The sequence below is a fragment of the Eptatretus burgeri genome, chromosome 5, assembly GCF_056783735.1.
Source record: "Eptatretus burgeri isolate ZD-2024b chromosome 5, Ebu_testis_v1, whole genome shotgun sequence".
NCBI classification, from domain to species: domain Eukaryota; kingdom Metazoa; phylum Chordata; class Myxini; order Myxiniformes; family Myxinidae; genus Eptatretus; species Eptatretus burgeri.
Genome location: NC_140965.1, coordinates 71,712,763 through 71,731,474, shown reverse-complemented (window position 1 = coordinate 71,731,474; position 18,712 = coordinate 71,712,763). Strand labels below are relative to the sequence as shown.

Below are 18,712 nucleotides of genomic sequence, written 5' to 3'. Positions count from 1 at the left end.
CTGATCCACCCCACTTGCAGATTCACTATCTCCCCCCCTCTCTCTCTCTCTCTCTCTCTCTCTCTCTCTCTCTCTCTCTCTCTCTCTCTCTCTCTTTCTCTCTCTCTCTCTCTCTCTCTCTCTCTCTCTCTCTCTCTCTCTCTCTCTCTCTCTCTCTCTCTCTCTCTCTCTCTCTCTCTCTCTCTCTCTCATTTTCTTCATTCATCAACTCCTCAAAGTACTCCATCCACCTTCTCAACACACTCTCCTCGCTCGTCAGCACATTCCCATTTGCGTCCTTTATCACCCGAAACTGCAGCACATCCTTCCCAGCTCGGTCCCTCTGTCTTGCCAATCAGTATAAATCCTTTTCCCCTTCTTTTGTATCCAACTTCTCATACAGCTCGTCGTATGCCTTTTCCTTGGCCTTTGCCACCTCTCTTTTTGCCTTTCGCCGCCACTCCTTGTACTCCTGCCTACTTTCTTCATCTCTCTGACTATCCCACTTCCTTCGCCAACCCCTTCTTCCTTATACTTTCGTGTACTTCCTCGTTCCACCACCAAGTCTCCTTATCTTCCTTCCTCTGTCCAGATGTCACACCAAGTACCTTCCTCGCTATTTCCCTCACCACTTCTGCTGTAGTTGCCCAATCATCCCACCCATCTTTACCACCATCCAACACCTATCTCACCTCCTCCCTAAATTTCACGCAACAGTCTTCCTCCTTCAGCTTCCACCATCTGGTCCTTGGTTCAGCCCTCACTCTCTTCCTCAACCTCACCTCTAAAGTCATCCTACAGACCACCAATCGATGCCGTCGAGCTCCACTCTCCCCTGCCACCACCTTACAGTCACAAATCTCTTTCAGGTTGCATCTCCTGCTTAAGATGTAATCCACCTGTGTGCCCTTTCCTCCACTCTTGTATGTCACCCTGTGTTCCTCCTTCTTCTTGAAATATGTATTTACCACTGCCATTTCCATTCTTTTTGCAAACTCTACCACCATTTGCCCTTCCACATTTCTCTTGTTGAGACCGTACCTACCCATCACCTCCTCATCCTCTTTATTCCCTTCCCCAACATGCCCATTGAAATCTGCTCCAATCACCACTCTTTCATCCTTGGATACACTCTCCACCACTTCATCCAACTCACTCCAGAAATCTTCTTTATACTCCATCTCACACCCCATATGTGGGGCATATGCACTGATGACATTCATCATCACCCCTTCAATTTCCAACTTCACACTCATCACTCGGTTAGACGCTCTCCTCACCTCCAATACCCTCTTGACATAATCTTCCTTCAGGATTACCCTGATACCATTTCTCCTCCCATCCACACCATGGTAGAACAGTTTGAAACCACCTCCAATGCTCCAAGCCTTACTCCCCATCCACTTGGTCTCTTGTACACACAGTATGTCCACTTTTCTTCTCTCCATCATATCAGCCAACTCTCGCCCTTTGCCAGTCATCGTCCCAACATTCAGAGTTCCAACTCTCACCTGCACACTTCCACCCTTCCCCCTCTCTCACTGCCTCCGGACTCGCCTTCCCCGTCTCCTTCTCCTCTTTCGCCCAGCAGTAGCACAATTTCCACTGGTATCCTGCTGACCACCAGTACCGGTGGCGGTCGTTGGTAACCCGGGCCTCGACCGATCCGGTATGGAAATTCGTTTTGTTGTCCGCATAATGATTTGGCATAGGTTTTTACGCCGGATGCCCTTCCTGACGCAACCCTGGTCGCCTCTTACGACACACATGGATATGTTACACCTATTCTAACCAGGGCATACACGGGCTTATGTATATATATATATATATATATATATATATATATATATATATATATATATATATATATATATATATATATATATATATATATATATATATATATATATATATATATATATATATATATATATATATGTATACATACAGCTCTGGAAAAAAATAAGAGACCACTCCAAAAAATTTTTTTAAATCAGCATCGAGACATGTATGGCAGCCATTCCATTCCATTCCAGTGTCTGTTGAATTCCAACACAGGCACACCTCATTCTACTTTGTGAGGTACTGATTAGGTGATCACCTGAACCGAATCTTATTTAACCAGGAAAAGTATAAAAACCACTGCTGTGGTCATCACTATCTTCTTGCAATAGGACCAGCTGGATGGCAAAAACAGTGCTCGTAGTACCTCAAAAGTAATTGGAATCAAAAAAATAACTATTGGCCATGGCAAAAGAGTTGAAAAGAAAAGTTTTGAGTGAGGAAAAGAAGGGTTCCATTCTGGCTTTACTGGCAGAGGGATACAGTGAGCATCACATTGCTTCCATCCTTAAAATTTCAAAGACGGCGGTTCATAAGAACAAGGTCAATCAGCAGACATTGGGGACAACAAAGCTACAGACTGGCAGAGGGTGAAAATGACTTTCCACTGAACGGAATGACCACCAACTCATTCGAATGTCACTCAACATCCGTAGGATGACATCAAGTGACCTACAAAAAGAATGGCAAACGGCAGCTCGGGTGAAGTGTACGGTGAGGACAGTTCGAAATAGGCTCCGAGGGGCAGGGCTGAAGTCGTGCAAAGCTCGAAAAAAGCCCTTCATCAATGAGAAGCAAAGAAGAGCCAGGCTGAGGTTTGCAAAAGACCATAAGGATTGGACCGTAGAGGACTGGAGTAAGGTCATCTTCTCTGATGAGTCCAATTTTCAGCTTTGTCCAATACCTGGTCGTCTAATGGTTAGACGGAGACCTGGAGAGGCCTGCAAGCCACAGTGTCTCGCACCCACTGTGAAATTTGGTGGAGGATCGGTGATGATCTGAGGGTGCTTCAGCAAGGCTGGAATCAGACAGATTTGTCTTTGTGAAGGACCCATGAATCAAGCCACGTACAAGGTTGTCCTGGAAGAACACTTGCTTCCTTCTGCTCTGACAATGTTCCCAAACTCTGAGGATTGGTTTTTCCAGCAGGACAATGCTCCATGCCACACAGCCAGGTCAATCAAGGTGTGGATGGAGGACCATCAGATCAAGACCCTGTCATGGCCAGTCCAATCTCCAGATCTGAACCCCATTGAAAACCTCTGGAATGTGATCAAGAGGAAGATGGATGGTCACAAGCCATCAAACAAAGCCGAGCTGCTTGAATTTTTGATCCATGAGTGGCAAACAGTCGCCCAACAGCAATGTGAAAGAATGGTGGAGAGCATGCCAAGACGCATGAAAGCTGTGATTGCAAATCAGGGTTATTCCACAAAATATTGATTTCTGAACTTTCACCATTGCTTTGCTTTCACCATTCTGTCCAGTTCATCCCAAACCAGCTCGATGGGGTTTAAGTCTGGAGGCTGTGCTGGCCATTCCATGATTTGAAGCCTTCTGTCTTGTTCTTTTCTTCTAAGGTCGTTCTGACATCACCTGGAGGAATGTTTTGATCATTATCTTGCTGTCGGATGAATCCCTGACCAACTCGGCGAAGACCAGAGGGTATTGCATGGCACTGCAAAATGCTGTGGTAGCCCTTTTGGTTCAGGGTGCCAGTCACTCTGTGCAAGTCGCCGACTCTGGATCCAGAAAAAGAGCCTCAGATCATTTGTTGTCAGTTTGACAGTTGGTGTCACACACTGAGGAACCATCCTTTTGCCTACTCGACTGCATTCAAAAACCCTGTGTGATGAACCGAATATTTCAAATTTTGATTCATCGGTCCATGAGACTTCTTCCAGTTTTCAGTCCTCCACTGGCAGTGTTTCCTGGCCCAGGCAAGCCTCTTTTTCTTATTTTGCCATCTTGGCAATGGCTTTCTTACTGCCACTCGACCTGTCAAACCTGCAGCTCGAAATCTTCTCTTCACAGTTGAACCTGAGACTTCCTGACTTTGACTAGTGTTAAGCTGTGCTTGAAGTTGCTGTCCTGTGAGCCGCCTATTATGCAAGCTCTTGACTCTCAGAAACTTGTCTTCTGATTGTGTTGTGGCTTTGGATCTGCCAGACCTCTTCCTGTCAGAGTTTCCTCCAGTTTCCAAGTGCCTTTTGATGGTGTAGGAAACTGTACTCACTGACACCTTGGCTTTTTTGCAATTTCTCCAAAGGAAAGACCTCCACTTTTAAGGGTTATAATGGTCTGTTTGTCTTCCTTTGTTAATTGTCTTTTTCTCACCATTATGATATCAATATACCATTTCCTGCAGTGCAATATTGTCCAAATAATGCTTCAGAGGGTGTCGCAACACAGTCTGTTCCAACACTGCTTTGATACAGACAGAGGGTTTTAACTCATCAACAAAAGTTAGGACACTTGTAGGAATTGTTTGCATCAACTTTCAAGGCTTAATTTACTTCAATTGCTCCAGAACAGCTGCAGTTGCGAACACATTACTTGTTCCCTGAAAAGGGCCTTTTTAACAACTCTGAAAGTTACATTATTTTTCAGTTTTTGGAAACCTAAACTTGTTTTTTTTTAACCTCTGGCAGTTTACCGCTTTGCTTTGTTCCATTTCTGGTTATTCACTGTACTTGACCTGCTTAAATTTCAGTAAAAACTGGAAAAATGGGGGTGTTCTAAAAGTTTTGACCGGTAGTGTGTGTGTGTGTGTGTGTGTGTGTGTGTGTGTGTGTGTGTGTGTGTGTGTGTGTGTGTGTGTGTGTGTGTGTGTGTGTGTGTGTGTGTGTGTGTGTGTGTGTGTGTGTGTGTGTGTGTGTGTGTGTGTGTGTGTGTGTACATGTATAAATATAAATATATATTCCTGTGTTTCACCTGTTGAAAATTTCATCATATAATTCAAACACTAAAGTTGGCATGTTTGACTTTTATACTTTACATCAACACAAAATCTGAGTTAAATGGTATTTTACTGAAATACTTCATGGAAAGACTTGTTTTTTGTTTTCCTCACTTGACAAAAGTTTTGACTGAAAACAAATTCCACTTCATTGCAAAACTTCATTTTTGAATATGTTATGGAATAAATATAAAGAAATTAGAATTGTTTTTTTAAATAGTACTTTTGATTTTTTCAAATAAAATGCACTCACTGTTCATGGCACATCTAAGTATTACAAACATCACTCTATTGTTTAAATAGTCAAATTTTTGAGGGTGAAAACTTTTAACTGGGAAAAAAAAAGTTCTTCCACAAAACCTGCAACAAGTGTGTATCCACTCTCAGGAAAGCCAGAAAACAACATCCAACCAACTTCAAGTTTTAACTTTCAAACTTGTCTCCCTCTAAAACCTGGTGGCACCTTGTTAAGGCTGTGTCTGTTGCATGCTCCCCTTACACTGCTTCCCTCACTTCAAATGGCACCACAGCCGACTCCGCTTGTGAGAAGGCTGATTGCCTCAATTCTGTGTTTCGCTTTCAAATATTTTGTCCCCCAGCCCCTCACCCTTTGTACCCACCCTAATCAGTCACTGATCTGCTCCTGGACTCCGTGTATTTTGCACCTCAGAAGGTGGAGAAGTTTCTGGAAACCCTCAACTCTGACTCTGCAACTGGACCAGACAGCATCAGCTCAAGTGTCCTAAAAAACTGCTCTGCTGCTCTTGCTCTTGCACATCCTCTTTCTGTTCTGTTTGTCATATCATTTGTGCTGGGTCATCTTCCATTTGCTTGGAAATCGGTCAACGTCACTGCATTACAAAAAGAAGGTACAAAAACCTATCCCCTAACTGCAAACCTATCAGCTTACTTCCAATCATCAGCAATGTCATGGAATACATAATTGCAGGAGGTAATAAACCCTTCCTCTTCTCCAATGACCTATTCTCTGACAATCAGTTCAGATTCAGACCAGGTCACTTTACCTTGGACATGCTGTTTCTGCTCTGCAAACAATGGATGGAAGCCCTCAATGTCAGACATGGGATTAGGCCATCTCTCTTTGATATATCTTGAGCATTCGATAGTCTGTCATCCCACCTTGCTCTCCAAACTCTCTACCTGCAGCATCCCTGGCCAACTTCACACATGGATTCCTGACTTCCTCCATTCTCATAGCCAACATGTGCCTCTCAACAGAATCCTTTCATCTTCCCTCCTTGTCAAGACTGGAATGCCCCAAAGCAGTGTTCTGGGCCCAGTCCACTTCCCAATCTTCATGAACAAGCTTTCTGACTCTGGAAAATCCTCTTTATCTCTTTGCTGATGACTGCACCCTCCGGCGTAACATGGCCCATCCTTTAGATCAGCAGGCAGCAGCCTCTTCCATCTCTGCAGATCTTGATAGAATCATGAGGTGGTGAAACACTTGGAATTTGTCTTTCAATCCTGAGAAATCCCATGCACTCACTGTCTCTTTCCGAAAGGACCATCTGGCAAACCCTCCCATCTACTTTCATAACAATCCTCTTGAAGTTCAGTCTCTCAAACTCTTGGGTCTCACTCTCAGACAAGATCTTTCTTGGGCAAATCATATTAGTTGGCAAGGCACTTTCTTAGAGTTGCCCTCCAAAGCCAGTAGCCCGCTCGGCATCCTCTATCATGCATAGTCCTGACTTGGCATACCTGAACTCCTATCCCCCTCCAAGACCTTCATATACAACTATATAGACTACTACTCTCCCATTTGGTCAGGGGCCCTGCCTCAGACCTTGCTCAGCTTGACGTCATGGAAACCCAGGCCTTCAGGATCATTGGCATCTCCCGTGTTGATGCTGAGTCTAAGGGCCAATCACTTTTACATCGGAGACAGGTTGGTGGTCTCTCTGCTCTCTACCACCTCCTTTCTGGTCTTGCACCCTCTGCTCTTTCCTTGCTTTGTTCCTCCAGCCAGGATTCTGCAGGACTTACTGTTACAAGATCTATCAACAACCCCCTTCTGGGAAAGTCCAAAAATCCAGAATCACTGCTCACCTCCACTCATTTGTTCCTCTTTTTCCCCACCTTTGAATCAACTTCCACATTCTCTTCAATCTTATTCTTTGGTCAGACAGCTGTGCACCCATTGGTTGGATAGCTGCCGGACCCCACCCACATTTGTTGCTTGACTCCATCCACCATGGCACCCAGACAAAATAATATGGCCACCATCTCGGTTTTCTGGTGGGCCTAAGACGCAGCGATGCACTGCTCCGGCACATGCTCTCATCATACCTGACGAAAGACATCAGTCCTGTAAGCCTCTGCTGATCATACACTGCCTATGTTTGTTGTGTCAGATTTCCATTGGCTTTGTGTTGGTTGAGTGTTACTCGTGATCAGGGTCGCCAAAAATCTCATCATACGTCAAATATAAATTATTAATAAAGTTTAATCAAGCCTGTCAGCAAGCATGGCATGCACCTCCATAAAGCTATTACTCTGGTAATTTTGTTAAACATAATTTGATTTCCATCAGCTTTGTTACTCACGAAGTGGTTCGCATCTTTTGTTACCTCTTTCCTCAACTGAGTAAAATGTGCTTCACTCGTGATTCAAGCTATACCACCACTTGGTGAAAGTCATCTGCTCAATTTTCCGTGTTCTTTTTGAAAGTTTTCCCCATCAACTTTTGTGTTCAGTTTATTTGTTCCATGTAAAAGAAATGTACAGCAAACTAAAAATGTGAACGAGAGGTCACCATGTCTGCCCATAATTTGCGTATGCATAGGGGCCGTTCAAAAGTTACATAACACTTGGGGTCGGGTGGTGGTGCATGTCCAAATGTTACCGAGCGTTAAGGGGGTTGGACCAGGGTGTTTCAGAGGCATTATGTAACGCTATTAACCAATGACTATTTTGTTTACCTCTATAATAGTCACAGTTTTTACATTCACATCTTGTACAATAAAAATCGTAAAATAAAATTGGGAAAATTGTAGCATGTGGGACTCTATTGCATTTATACTCCATTTGAAACATCAATCTTCAATGTTACATTTTCAGAAATAGGAGATGAGAGCGATTTTACTCCTAAAATTTCAACAGTATATCGATTCTTAGCATTTGGAAGTCGATTTAAGAGTGATGAGTTAAAAATATAGCAGAAATTGCACGGCTGAAAATGAGGTTGCCAATTTTTCAGAAGAGTTGTCAACCATAAATGCACCTTAAAATGGATGTACTTTGCATTCTTTTTGTCCAAAAAACAATTTTTAAGGATGTTTACACGTATTTTTGACTCATTTTAGACACGAGAAACAACCGCTTCCTACGGGGGCATAATACCCCTTTCATTTACCGCTACCGCTCCCGGGGGGGGGGGGGTCAAGGGAAATTATTGTGTCTCAGGTTGTGATCACAATGTGGTCGTTCTTATTAATTACTGGCTTTGAATGATACTTGTGTTAATAACTAAGGTTATTTATTGAAAGTATTTCAACACATGATGGGTCTGAGGCAAGTCCATGCAGTTGTCCTTGCAGATGATGGAATACAACTGGCATGAAATCAGATGCTGCAACAGAGATCACATTCATTTATTTATTTTGCTCATTATTTTGTATTTTTTTATTTTATTTACTCATTTCCATCTGATACTTCACTTGATTTCACTTTGTCTATATAAGTAACATTGTGTTTTGTGTGCAATCCATTTTTTATTTTTTATAGTATGGTTGTAACATTTTTGCTGTGTCCATCCACCTTCCGCACACAAAAATAGGAATACATTTACACAGTAGTACATACAGTTATTGAGACTCCCCATTACACACTATCTTTTTATTAATATTGTCTCTTCATATCAACATTAGCAGTGAGAAATGCGATGTTGACTGCGATCCTGTACTGCTTGATCTTTTCTAAGGGTGGTGGTGATTGTCCTGAGATGAGTGTGGGAGCCATCAAGATAGCACTCAACATCTCTTTGCCTGGATCCTTTATTTACGTGTTTACGGATGCTCGCTCCAAGGACTACATGGCAGGACCTGAGGTTTTGCAACTTATTCAGCAAAAACAGTCCCAGGTACGACTCTCAGTTACTCGATGGATATTTCATGTTCATTGCAGAAGGGAGCAAGTTGTCTGCAGTGCAGAATGTTGTTAATGTGTTGACATTGTGAACAGGTTGTGTTTGTGCTGACGGGGGACTGCGGTGATCGCACACACCTGGGCTACAAGGTGTATGAGGAAATTGCTTCCACGAGTTCGGGGCAGATCTTTCATCTTGACAAAAGGCAAGTTAATGAGGTGAGTGTCAATTTCTCTTTTACAGTCTTTTGTTTCCTGTACTTGGAACTGAATGGTAAAATTATGGATCATTAACTGTCCATCAAACAAGACAATGCACACATGATTAATTATTCTAGGATTTGAACCTCATGGGTCACATGATGAAACAGACAGACAGAGCATGATGACATCAGGTCAGGTGAGGTATGGAAGCGTGCACTGTAGCAGCGCGTCACTGCGTCCACTTTCCGCCAGTACTCCAGGGAACTCCGTCTGGCCATCCCTTAGGGCCTAGGCAGATGCCTGGCCCATCCCCATCTCCTTGAGATGCTAATCAACCTACTGTAATGACGAGGAACGAGGTTGGCCCGTTGGCCTCCTCCACTCACGAAGCTCTCTCACTGAAAGAATCTGGTGAGCAGGATCAGCATCAGGATAACGAGGCACATGTCAATACAGCTGCAGCTGGCGCTCAAAGATTGTGCAGGTAACAAATCTCATTTGAGTCTCTCTCAGCAAACGCTCGTTGGCCACAAAGTCCAACCAGCGATAGCCAAGGATTCTCTGAAGAGACATGGTACCAAAGGAATTAAGTATCCATCTCGGATCCCTGGTCAGATAGAACGTCCCTGGTCTTATATCCATAGTACAAGAATGGAAACACCAAGAACCTGAAGACTCCGACTTTCGTCCTCCCGCACAGGTACCGGTAGCACTACACCCCATGATCCAGTGAATCCATGACTCCCCAGGCCCGACCCAGATGTCTGTTGACCTCTGACTCAAAGCCGCAGAGACATGAATATCACTGCCAAGGTAAATGAATCTCTCCGTGACCTCAACATCCTCACCACAAACAGGTACACACAGGATAGCAGCATTCAAGATGTCATTGAAAGCCTGGATCTTAGTTTTGACCCAGGAAACCCATAATCCCAGCTGCTCTGACTCCTCATTCAGCACCTCGAGGGCCCCCAATTGGATATCCGGAGTCTCCGCAAAGATAACTGCATCATCTGCGAAATCAAGGTCAGAGATTTTTACATTCCCAAACGATGCACCGCAGCTTGATCTCTCTGACATCCTCCCCAGAATCCAGTCCATACAAGTGCTGAAAAGTGTGGGGGCCAGTACACCCCCCTGACGAACTCCAGGAACAACTGAAAATAAGTCAGAGATGGTACCACCACATCTCACAGCACTCTCAGTACCAGAGTAGAGTTCAGACATCAGATTGATCAGTTTTTTTGTGGCACCCCACAAAGACCAAGAATCCTCAAGAACGCATCCCGATTCACTGAATCAAACGCTTTACAGAGATCACCATAGGCTGCAAGCAGCCCTTGCCAAAACTCTCGTCGGCATTCAGTGAGGACCCGAAGTAGCAAAAATATGGTCAATCGTTGACCTCTTTCGTGTAAAGTGTAAAGCTCTGGCCGTTGGTGCTCAAACAGATGATGGCGAACCCTTTCAATAATTATCTCAGCAAAGACTTTGCCTGAAACTGAAAGCAGCGTCACCCCTCGGTAGTTGTTGCAGTCTTGGCAATCACCCTTCCCTTTCCAGAGAGGAACAACAAGGCCTCTCTTCCAATCAGCTGGGATGATGCCTGTGCTCCAGGCAGAGCACAGAACTGCATGCAACAACATGAGTACAGCATTTCCACCAGCCTTGAGAAGTTCAACATGGATGCCACAAACGCAGGAGCTTTACCCCATTTCAACCGGTTCATCGCTGCCTGTGTTTTCACAAATGAAGGTGGACCACACTTGAAGGCACTCCACAACTCTTCAGGATCCCACAAAGCACCCAGACCCCCGAAATCTCCACTCAGCCTGTTCGCAAACTCCTCAATTACCCTCTCATCTTTGAGCTTGCCAACATCCAGCCTAGGCTGGGATGGTACCATTCTCCTGAATTTAAGCTACAACTTCAGAGTTGCTACAACAAGCCTGTGGTCACTATTGAGGAACTGAGCACTCCGGCAGATCCTGCAGTTTTGGCTCATCCTCCAGCAACCATCAACGAGCACATGGTCAATCTCCTTTGCCACACCACCAGCATTGGAATACCAAGTCCAGCGATGAGTCTGTGGGCGCTGAAACCACGAAACAAGCCACCCTAAATCCATGACTTCTTGCAAAGTCAAGGAACTTAGTGCTATTCTCGTTACAGTTCCAGACCCATGGGGACCAACACATGTCTCATAATCATTCCTATCAGTTCCAGTCGATGCATTGAAATCCCCCAAGACTAGAAGAGTATCTCGCCTGGATCACTGATCAACCACAGACTCGAGTGTGGCATAGAATGTGTCCTTCACAGTGAGATCACTCACCTCAGTTGGAGCATTTTCAGAGACCAGGGAAATGACACCCAAGGAGTGATAAATCCTTCATCTCATAATATGCTCGCTGACTGGTGTTACCTCAATTATCATTGGAATCAGCTTATCGGACACTGCTACAGCAACTCCTTGGGCATGGTAACCATCAGAGCAATCAGACCAATAGTCGGTGTTACCACCCGCCATGATCTCGCCGCAATCCGATCTCCGAACCTCAGAGAGAGCTCCAATACCGATGTTCAAACGCTTGAGCTCAGATGATAACAGAGATCGGTGATCATCCTCTCTTAGGTATAGGACATTCCAGGCACCCACCCAAAGGGCCTACCTCAGGTTATCCCAAGGAGACCGCCGTTTGGTGGACGACACCTCAGCACCACCCTGACACACTCTCCCGCAATCTGACCCAGGAATGTTACCCCGTGGTTTCCCTGTGTTTCAGGGTTGTTATGTCACTTCCCCAAAGGTCACTAGTGCTCTTTTCTGATGTTGTGTGTTTGTGTGTGTGTTTTGTGTCATTCGATGTTTTCTCCATATGCGGGTTTCAACAGACAGAACAGAGCCCTCCCATGTCTCAATGTATTCACATCCATTTCGCTAAGGGGTCACAATTCATGGGCCAAGCTGTGAAGTTTTGTTGTTCTCAAAGTTTCATTGAAAATGGCTCTTTTCAAGATCGTCACTGAGTTTTGGACAGCTTCTGATTGTAATTTGTTTGTAGTAATATTCTCAGGGAACATTTTTAACCTCCCCCCCCCCCAATTAGGTTCTTCTTCATTATTCCCATTGCACCAATAATCACTGGTGCAATTTTGGGATCTTCAGCTTCCAAGATCCGTTGCCTTAATTTTTGAGATCTTTGTATTGACGTGTTCAGTCATTTTCTTTATTTCTGCATTTTAGGCCAAAATAGTTGGGTATACTGATACCTTAATTAGCAATGCCATCTTTTTCCATTTTTTTTACCTAAGTACAATATCTTGTCACAATGGTTTTTCTCTGTTCACGCTTGATGGGATCATCAGTTCGTACGTGAGCGTCCAGTGAATTACTCCACATGCTTTGTTGTGCCTTTGTGTGTGCAGTTGAGTTGTCCAGACATGAGTTTTTAATATCCCATTCGGAGGTGACCCATGCTCTCTGTTTCTATCGTGAATATCCTCGACCTGTCTGATTGATTTCGTTCTGCCATTGTGTGTGTGTGTGTGTGTGTGTGTGTGTGTCTCCTCGATAACTTCTAAAACGTTGCATGCATACCAAGGGAACTTCAAGGGAGTACATGAATGAAAACTGGGTGTTTGGGAATTTGAACACCCCCTTTTAAGATAATTAACTCATCTCATCATGGAAAAAAAACAAAAACAGGCTTATCTTTGGTCAGCCCGTTCCCCTCGTAGGGGTCTTAATCCGCCATTTGTTTCAGCCTTTTCAAAAATGCCTGTGATTTTCAATGATGACCTCTCACAGACAAATTAAAGTATATAATCCAAATCTGCCTTCAGATTTGAGAATCGGAGATGGTGGATTAAATAACTGTCGAAATCTGGAGTGAAATCTGAAAATTTAAAGAAACTACCGATTCTTATAACTTAGCGTATTTACGCATTCAGTTTAAGCGAGCAAGGCTGTGATCCCGACTTCTCCATATGTATAAATTGCCAAAGCATTTAATTTAACTTTTTCTTCTGTTCGGAGAATTATATTAAGTGAAGAAAAGATTAAGGAATGTGCCTACAGTGTAACTTCATTGAGTACAACAAAAATAATTATGATAAAGCGCTCATCGAGTGTCTGATCTTCGCTGCATACGTCGCGAATCACCTGCCAAGCCAGCCTTTCCTTATCAACTGTTTTGTTTGAGTGCTTAAGCCACTTTGTGAGCACTCTACAAGCTGCTTGGTAATGGCTGCCTCCTCCTCTGAGCTCCAAAGGTTAATTGTGAGAAAACTATATAGGATCATTTTTTTTTTTTACCACAATACCCCTGACTTGGAGTTCTATATAGTAATTTTCTCACAATTCATGACGTATAAAAGGAGCCACGAACTGTCGCGGGGAAGGGGAAGGAGTGGGGTTGGGTGGTAGGAGATGGGAAGGGGTGGGGTGAGAGAGAGGAAGGGGTTGGGTGGGAGGAGACAAGAAGGGGTTGGGTGGGAATCCAGAGGGAGGGGGATGGAAGGAAGTGGAAGGAGGGAGGGAAGGGGTGGTTGGGAGTTTGGAAGGAAGGGGTGTGGGGTGGGAGGAGGGAGGGGAAGGTATGGGTGGGAGTTTTGAAGGAAGTGGTGTGGGGTGGAGGAGGGAGGGGAAGGAGTGGGAGTATGGAGGGAAGGGGTGGGATGGGAGGATGCAGGGGAAGGGGTGGGAGGAGGGACCCAGCATTGGCTGGCAATGCTGGGTACCTTTATTAGTTGCAAATGAAACATTGTATACAGTCATTGAGGCTAATTGAAGAGTGGAACAACAGGGGAAAATGGATCAACAGACAAAATTGGGTAAAGGGAAAACTGTGAGATGACTATTTGATGTACCATGGGACAAGGAGAGTATTTGAATGTTGAAGGTGAGAACAGGACCTCAGCTGACATGCTGAAACTCACTGTAAGTACTAACTTGGAGAGAGCATGAATGATGAGACAGTAAGCAGCTGACTTGAAATTCTCTCGGGAAGGTTATTTTATGTAATTAATTGGTGTTGAATTTGTTTTGATCTAGTTTTTTGTTTTAATGTTTTAAAATACCAATTCCACAAATATAAACAGAGCTTGAAATTTGCTTGTTCTCATCTTGTATGCCAGTGGATCTATGAAATGTACACTGTGGCTATTGTCTCACGACTCGACATCACTTGTCCACTGGACACTTGTCATACATCAGTGCCTCAAGTTGTAACGATATGTACTTGTATAGATGTACAACTTCATTTATTAAATGGTTTATTTAATCTTCATGTGCTCTCAGACAGGAAAATAATTTTGAGTGAAATATACTCTTCCTCTGCTGTCCTCCACATCTTATATTCTTGTACCTCTTTGTGTTGTTTTCCTTCATGGTACTTATACCTGGTTATTTTGTGAGTGTTCCAGTTTGAATATGGCTGCAAAGTGATAAGTAGAATGGATTAAAATTGCACGATTTTTCATTTGCTTCATTCTTACAAACAAATCGCTTCTACGCAAACAAATATTAACCAAAAGAGTGTTTAGATATTTCACAAAAAGATGAATGTACACGTTTTAAAAAGTGATCATTTGTTTATTATGTGGATGGAAATTAAAAAAAAAAATTTTGTTTATGTAATGGAGCCTTGTGGAAGAGCCAAGGGCTTATGAAAGACTTGGAGCAAATAAGAAGTTTGAAGATGTTTCTGTGCTATTGTTATACTGTATATAGTCATTGGAATGGGAATTTCTTCATAATCATCTTGTGTTGTTTCAGAGGAAGATTTAACAAAGTCAACAAACTGTAAATTTATGGAATTTCTGCCAAAAAATACGATATCAGAATACAAGGAATGATATGGAAGCCGATGTGTACAGCAAGTGAGAAGAGGATGGTGGAAATAAGATGACATAAATTGGCTCGTGACGGATGAGAATGATAAGGATGTGGAAAGAAGGGAGTGGTGATTAAGGATGGCAACATGAAGCTTTTGACAGAGTGGGGCAGTATTTAAAGGTCCACACACACAGAAAATCATGTTTGGTTCAATTAATCAATATTGCTTCATTTAACATTTAATCTTTGTTCTTTTCTTGAATCAATGTCTTGAAAGGAAGACATTAATGTTTCCTGGTGCCCTTTTACGCTCGATTGGCCCCGCCCCTCCCCTCCCATGACATCTCGACCTCGGGTTCATACATGTCCGGTCTGACAGCACCTTCTCCACAATGATTTTGACTGTCGTCGCAATCTGGGGATTCTTGATCAGAATGTTCTTTATCAGATTCACTTTCTGATGAGACTGAAGCGAGTTGTGCAGTCATTATTCATTGTATGCTGACAGCGTTTCCCTGGATTACGTCATCGCAATTTATCTGGAATTTTTAGGAGTGGTACCTGACGGGTTTGGCTTTTTTTAACTGTAACACCTCAAAAAAATTATTGCAATTAAAAAAACACATTCAGTTCTTTGTTTATTACTTAAAAAGTCAATATTAATCACATCAAAAAAAATTGCTGTCTGTGGACCTTTAAGGAATGGGAAGGCAAATTTAAGGAGTTGTTGAACCAGGAAAGATGAAACGGTGAGCTGGAGCTATATACTGTATTATATTGAGGGGAAGGTGGAGGTTGTGGAGATCATGGAGGAGGGGATGCAGACAGCATTAAAGAGGATAAAGAAGGAAGAGCGCTAGACATTGATGTGTGTTCACATAGATGCTAATTGCAATGGGAGAAGTTGGAGTCAGTTGGATGAAGAGGCTGTTTAATATACGTAGGCTATGAGAAAGGGTTCAATTCCAGAGAATTGGATCAAACGGGGCTAATTGTGCCGATATGGAAGAGGAAGGGTGATGTACAGGATCCGAGGCGGTATAGGGCATTACGTTGCTCAGTCATGTTATGAAGGTGCTGGAGAGGAGTCTGGATGGGAGGATAAGGAAGAGTGTGGAGATGGAGATAAGCAAAGAACAACAGTAGTTTAGAAAGTGTAGGGACGACGGATGGGATGTTCACACTGAGACAGCTGGTGGAGAAGAAGTTGGAGAATTGGTGGTGCAAGGTGAGATGGCGTTGGGATTTGTGGAACTTGTCAAAGCTTATGACACTGTCCCAAGAGAGATGGTGATGGTGACACTGAGATGGTTGGGAGTGTCGGAAGCAGAAGTTAGGTTGGTGGAAGGGAAGTACAAGGGAACGAAGGGAAGGATTTTTATTGGTCTTGAGATGTTGGAGGAGTTCAGCGTTAACATCGGTTTGAGGCAGGGAAGCGCTCTCAGCCCACTCATGTTTATCATGGTGATGCAGTTGGAAAGCAGGAGGGTAAAAATGAAAGGCATTCTGGGGAGTATGGTGTATACGGATGATGTGCCTGATGTCATGGAGAGTAAGCGGGAGATGCAAGAGGTACTGCGGAAGTGAAAGGAGGAATTCTAGAAACATGGGCTGAAGATGAATATGGAAAGGACTGAGGTGATGTGGGTTGTGCAGTAGATAAAGGAAATTAATATCAGGTGAGAGGCGAAGGACATCAAGTAGGGACATAGGTTTGAGTATCTGAGGGGAACAGTGACTGGGGATGGTAGTTCAGAGGCAGATGTGTGGAAGAGAATACAGGTGGGTGTGAATGCATGGAGGAGGGTGGAGGGATTGATGACAGACAGAAAAATATCAAGGACATTGAAAGGGAAATTCCTGCTGTAGTGTGTAACACAGGCCTACCTTTACAGTCTGGAGATGGTGACACTGACAGAGTGACAACAACAGAGGCTGCAGGTCTGCGAGAACAACTGGGTCAGGAGGATTGCGTGAGTGAAGGGGGGTGGATAGAAGGAGGATGGATGAACTGAGGTAAGAGATTGGTGTTCACATGAGATGGCGGGGAGATGAAAGCCAGCTGAAGTGGGCTGGACAATTGGTATGGATGGTGGAAGAGAAAATGGCAAAGAAAGTAGATATGTTGAGAGATTAAGGTCGGAGGAAAATAGGTCGGCCACGGCTGAGATGGGAAGATTGTGTGAGGAAGGATATCAATAAGGTGTCATGATTGCAGAGTGGAAAGAGTTGGCTGATGACAGAGGGTAGTGGAGTACCACAGTATCATGTATGTTCAAGGCAGGGCATAGGATTGGTACTATTCGGCCTCGCCTCTTATAAAGGGAACGGAGGAAGAAGGATTCTAAATGTTCACTCCTGGCTGATAGATTGCTGAAAAAATACCAGACCATCATCGAACTAATAGGGGCCATAGACAGCACCAACATCCAAAATGAGCATCACAAGATAAACATTCATGCTATTCTTTTGCATACACGCACACACAGATGCACACATGCACGTGCACACACTCGCATACATACACACACTACATACTCTCTCTCTCTCTCTCTCTCTCTCTCTCTCTCTCTCTCTCTCTCTCTCTCTCTCTCTCTCTCTCTCTCTCTCTCTCTCTCTCTCTCTCTCTCTCACTCACTCACTCACTCACTCACTCACTCACTCACTCACTCACTCACTCACTCACTCACTCACTCACTCACTCACTCACTCACTCACTCACTCACTCACTCACTCACTCACTCACTCACTCACTCACACACACGTGCATGCACTTTAATTTTGCCTCTGGGTATGAGATATGATGTAGGTTATGATCAGGGTATTATTTCTTATGTTAACAAAAACATTCTTGACTGGACTGATGTGTGCAAGAGCCTGTATTATTGAGCAAAACAAATCCATATATCAGGTGCTCTGAAATATAGAAAATGACGGTTGTGTGAAACATTCGGCAACAAGGAAATGTACACTAATTGTCCGTCTTTGCATTTTCCAGATACTTATGTGGGTTGAGGAAGCTGTTCAGTCCTCGAAAGTTCATCTCCTCTCTACAGATCATTCAGAAAGTGGCTGGAGAAGTTGGAAGATTCCATTTGACTCGAGTTTAAAGGAGGTGATCGTTTCCTTAAGTGGGCCTGCTCCACATCTCGAGATCCAGGACCCAAATGGTGATGTTCCACCTCAGTTTTGGCATTCATTTTCTGAATAGTTAGTCAGCTTTGTGTTTACCTTGGCTTGATTGTCCTGCAGGTGAAATATTGAGCAAAGATTCTGGACTAAGTGAGCTGTTAAACATCCCAAACTCTGCTCAAATACTCAGCATCAAAGATCCCAAGGCAGGCGTTTGGACGATAAAGGTAAGCTATTCAACCCACGCGGTGCCATAATTATTGAGCTTATTGTACAGGGTGGCCTGAAAGTTGCTTCACCCCTCCCCAAAAAAGCATTTGTTCTTAAACTCTTTTAATATACAGGTTTTATTGTGCAGTACTTGCAATAATTAACCAGTCATTGTACCTGATTGCGCTCCATCATTCTCCTGAGCCAGTGCTTTCCCCAAAACACAGTGGGGGAGGATGAAGATGAAGGGGAGAGAGGGAGAGAGGTGCAAGAAATCTAATCAGGGTTATGGGACTTTCAGGCCAATATATATATGCATATATATATATATATATATATATATATATATATATATATATATATATATATATATATATATATATATATATATATATATATATATAAAGTTGAATGTGTGTTTCTCTATGACCTATGCA

At 43.5% G+C, this 18,712-nt stretch overlaps 1 protein-coding gene across 7 annotated transcripts in view; it reads left to right on the top strand.

Moving 5' to 3' along the window:
• HMCN1 (hemicentin 1) overlaps positions 1-18,712 on the top strand; it is a 531,017-nt gene that overhangs the window by 70,669 nt on the left and 441,636 nt on the right. For all 7 annotated transcript variants that reach the window (XR_015058458.1, XM_085882362.1, XM_085882361.1 and 4 more), the window contains exons 3-6: positions 8,727-8,885; positions 8,987-9,109; positions 17,932-18,103; positions 18,186-18,292. Coding sequence is in view for 6 of the 7 variants with exons in the window: in XM_085882362.1 (XP_085738488.1) it covers positions 8,727-8,885; positions 8,987-9,109; positions 17,932-18,103; positions 18,186-18,292 (561 nt within the window). In the remaining variant the exon portion in view is untranslated. The remainder of the gene's footprint in view (positions 1-8,726; positions 8,886-8,986; positions 9,110-17,931; positions 18,104-18,185; positions 18,293-18,712) is intronic.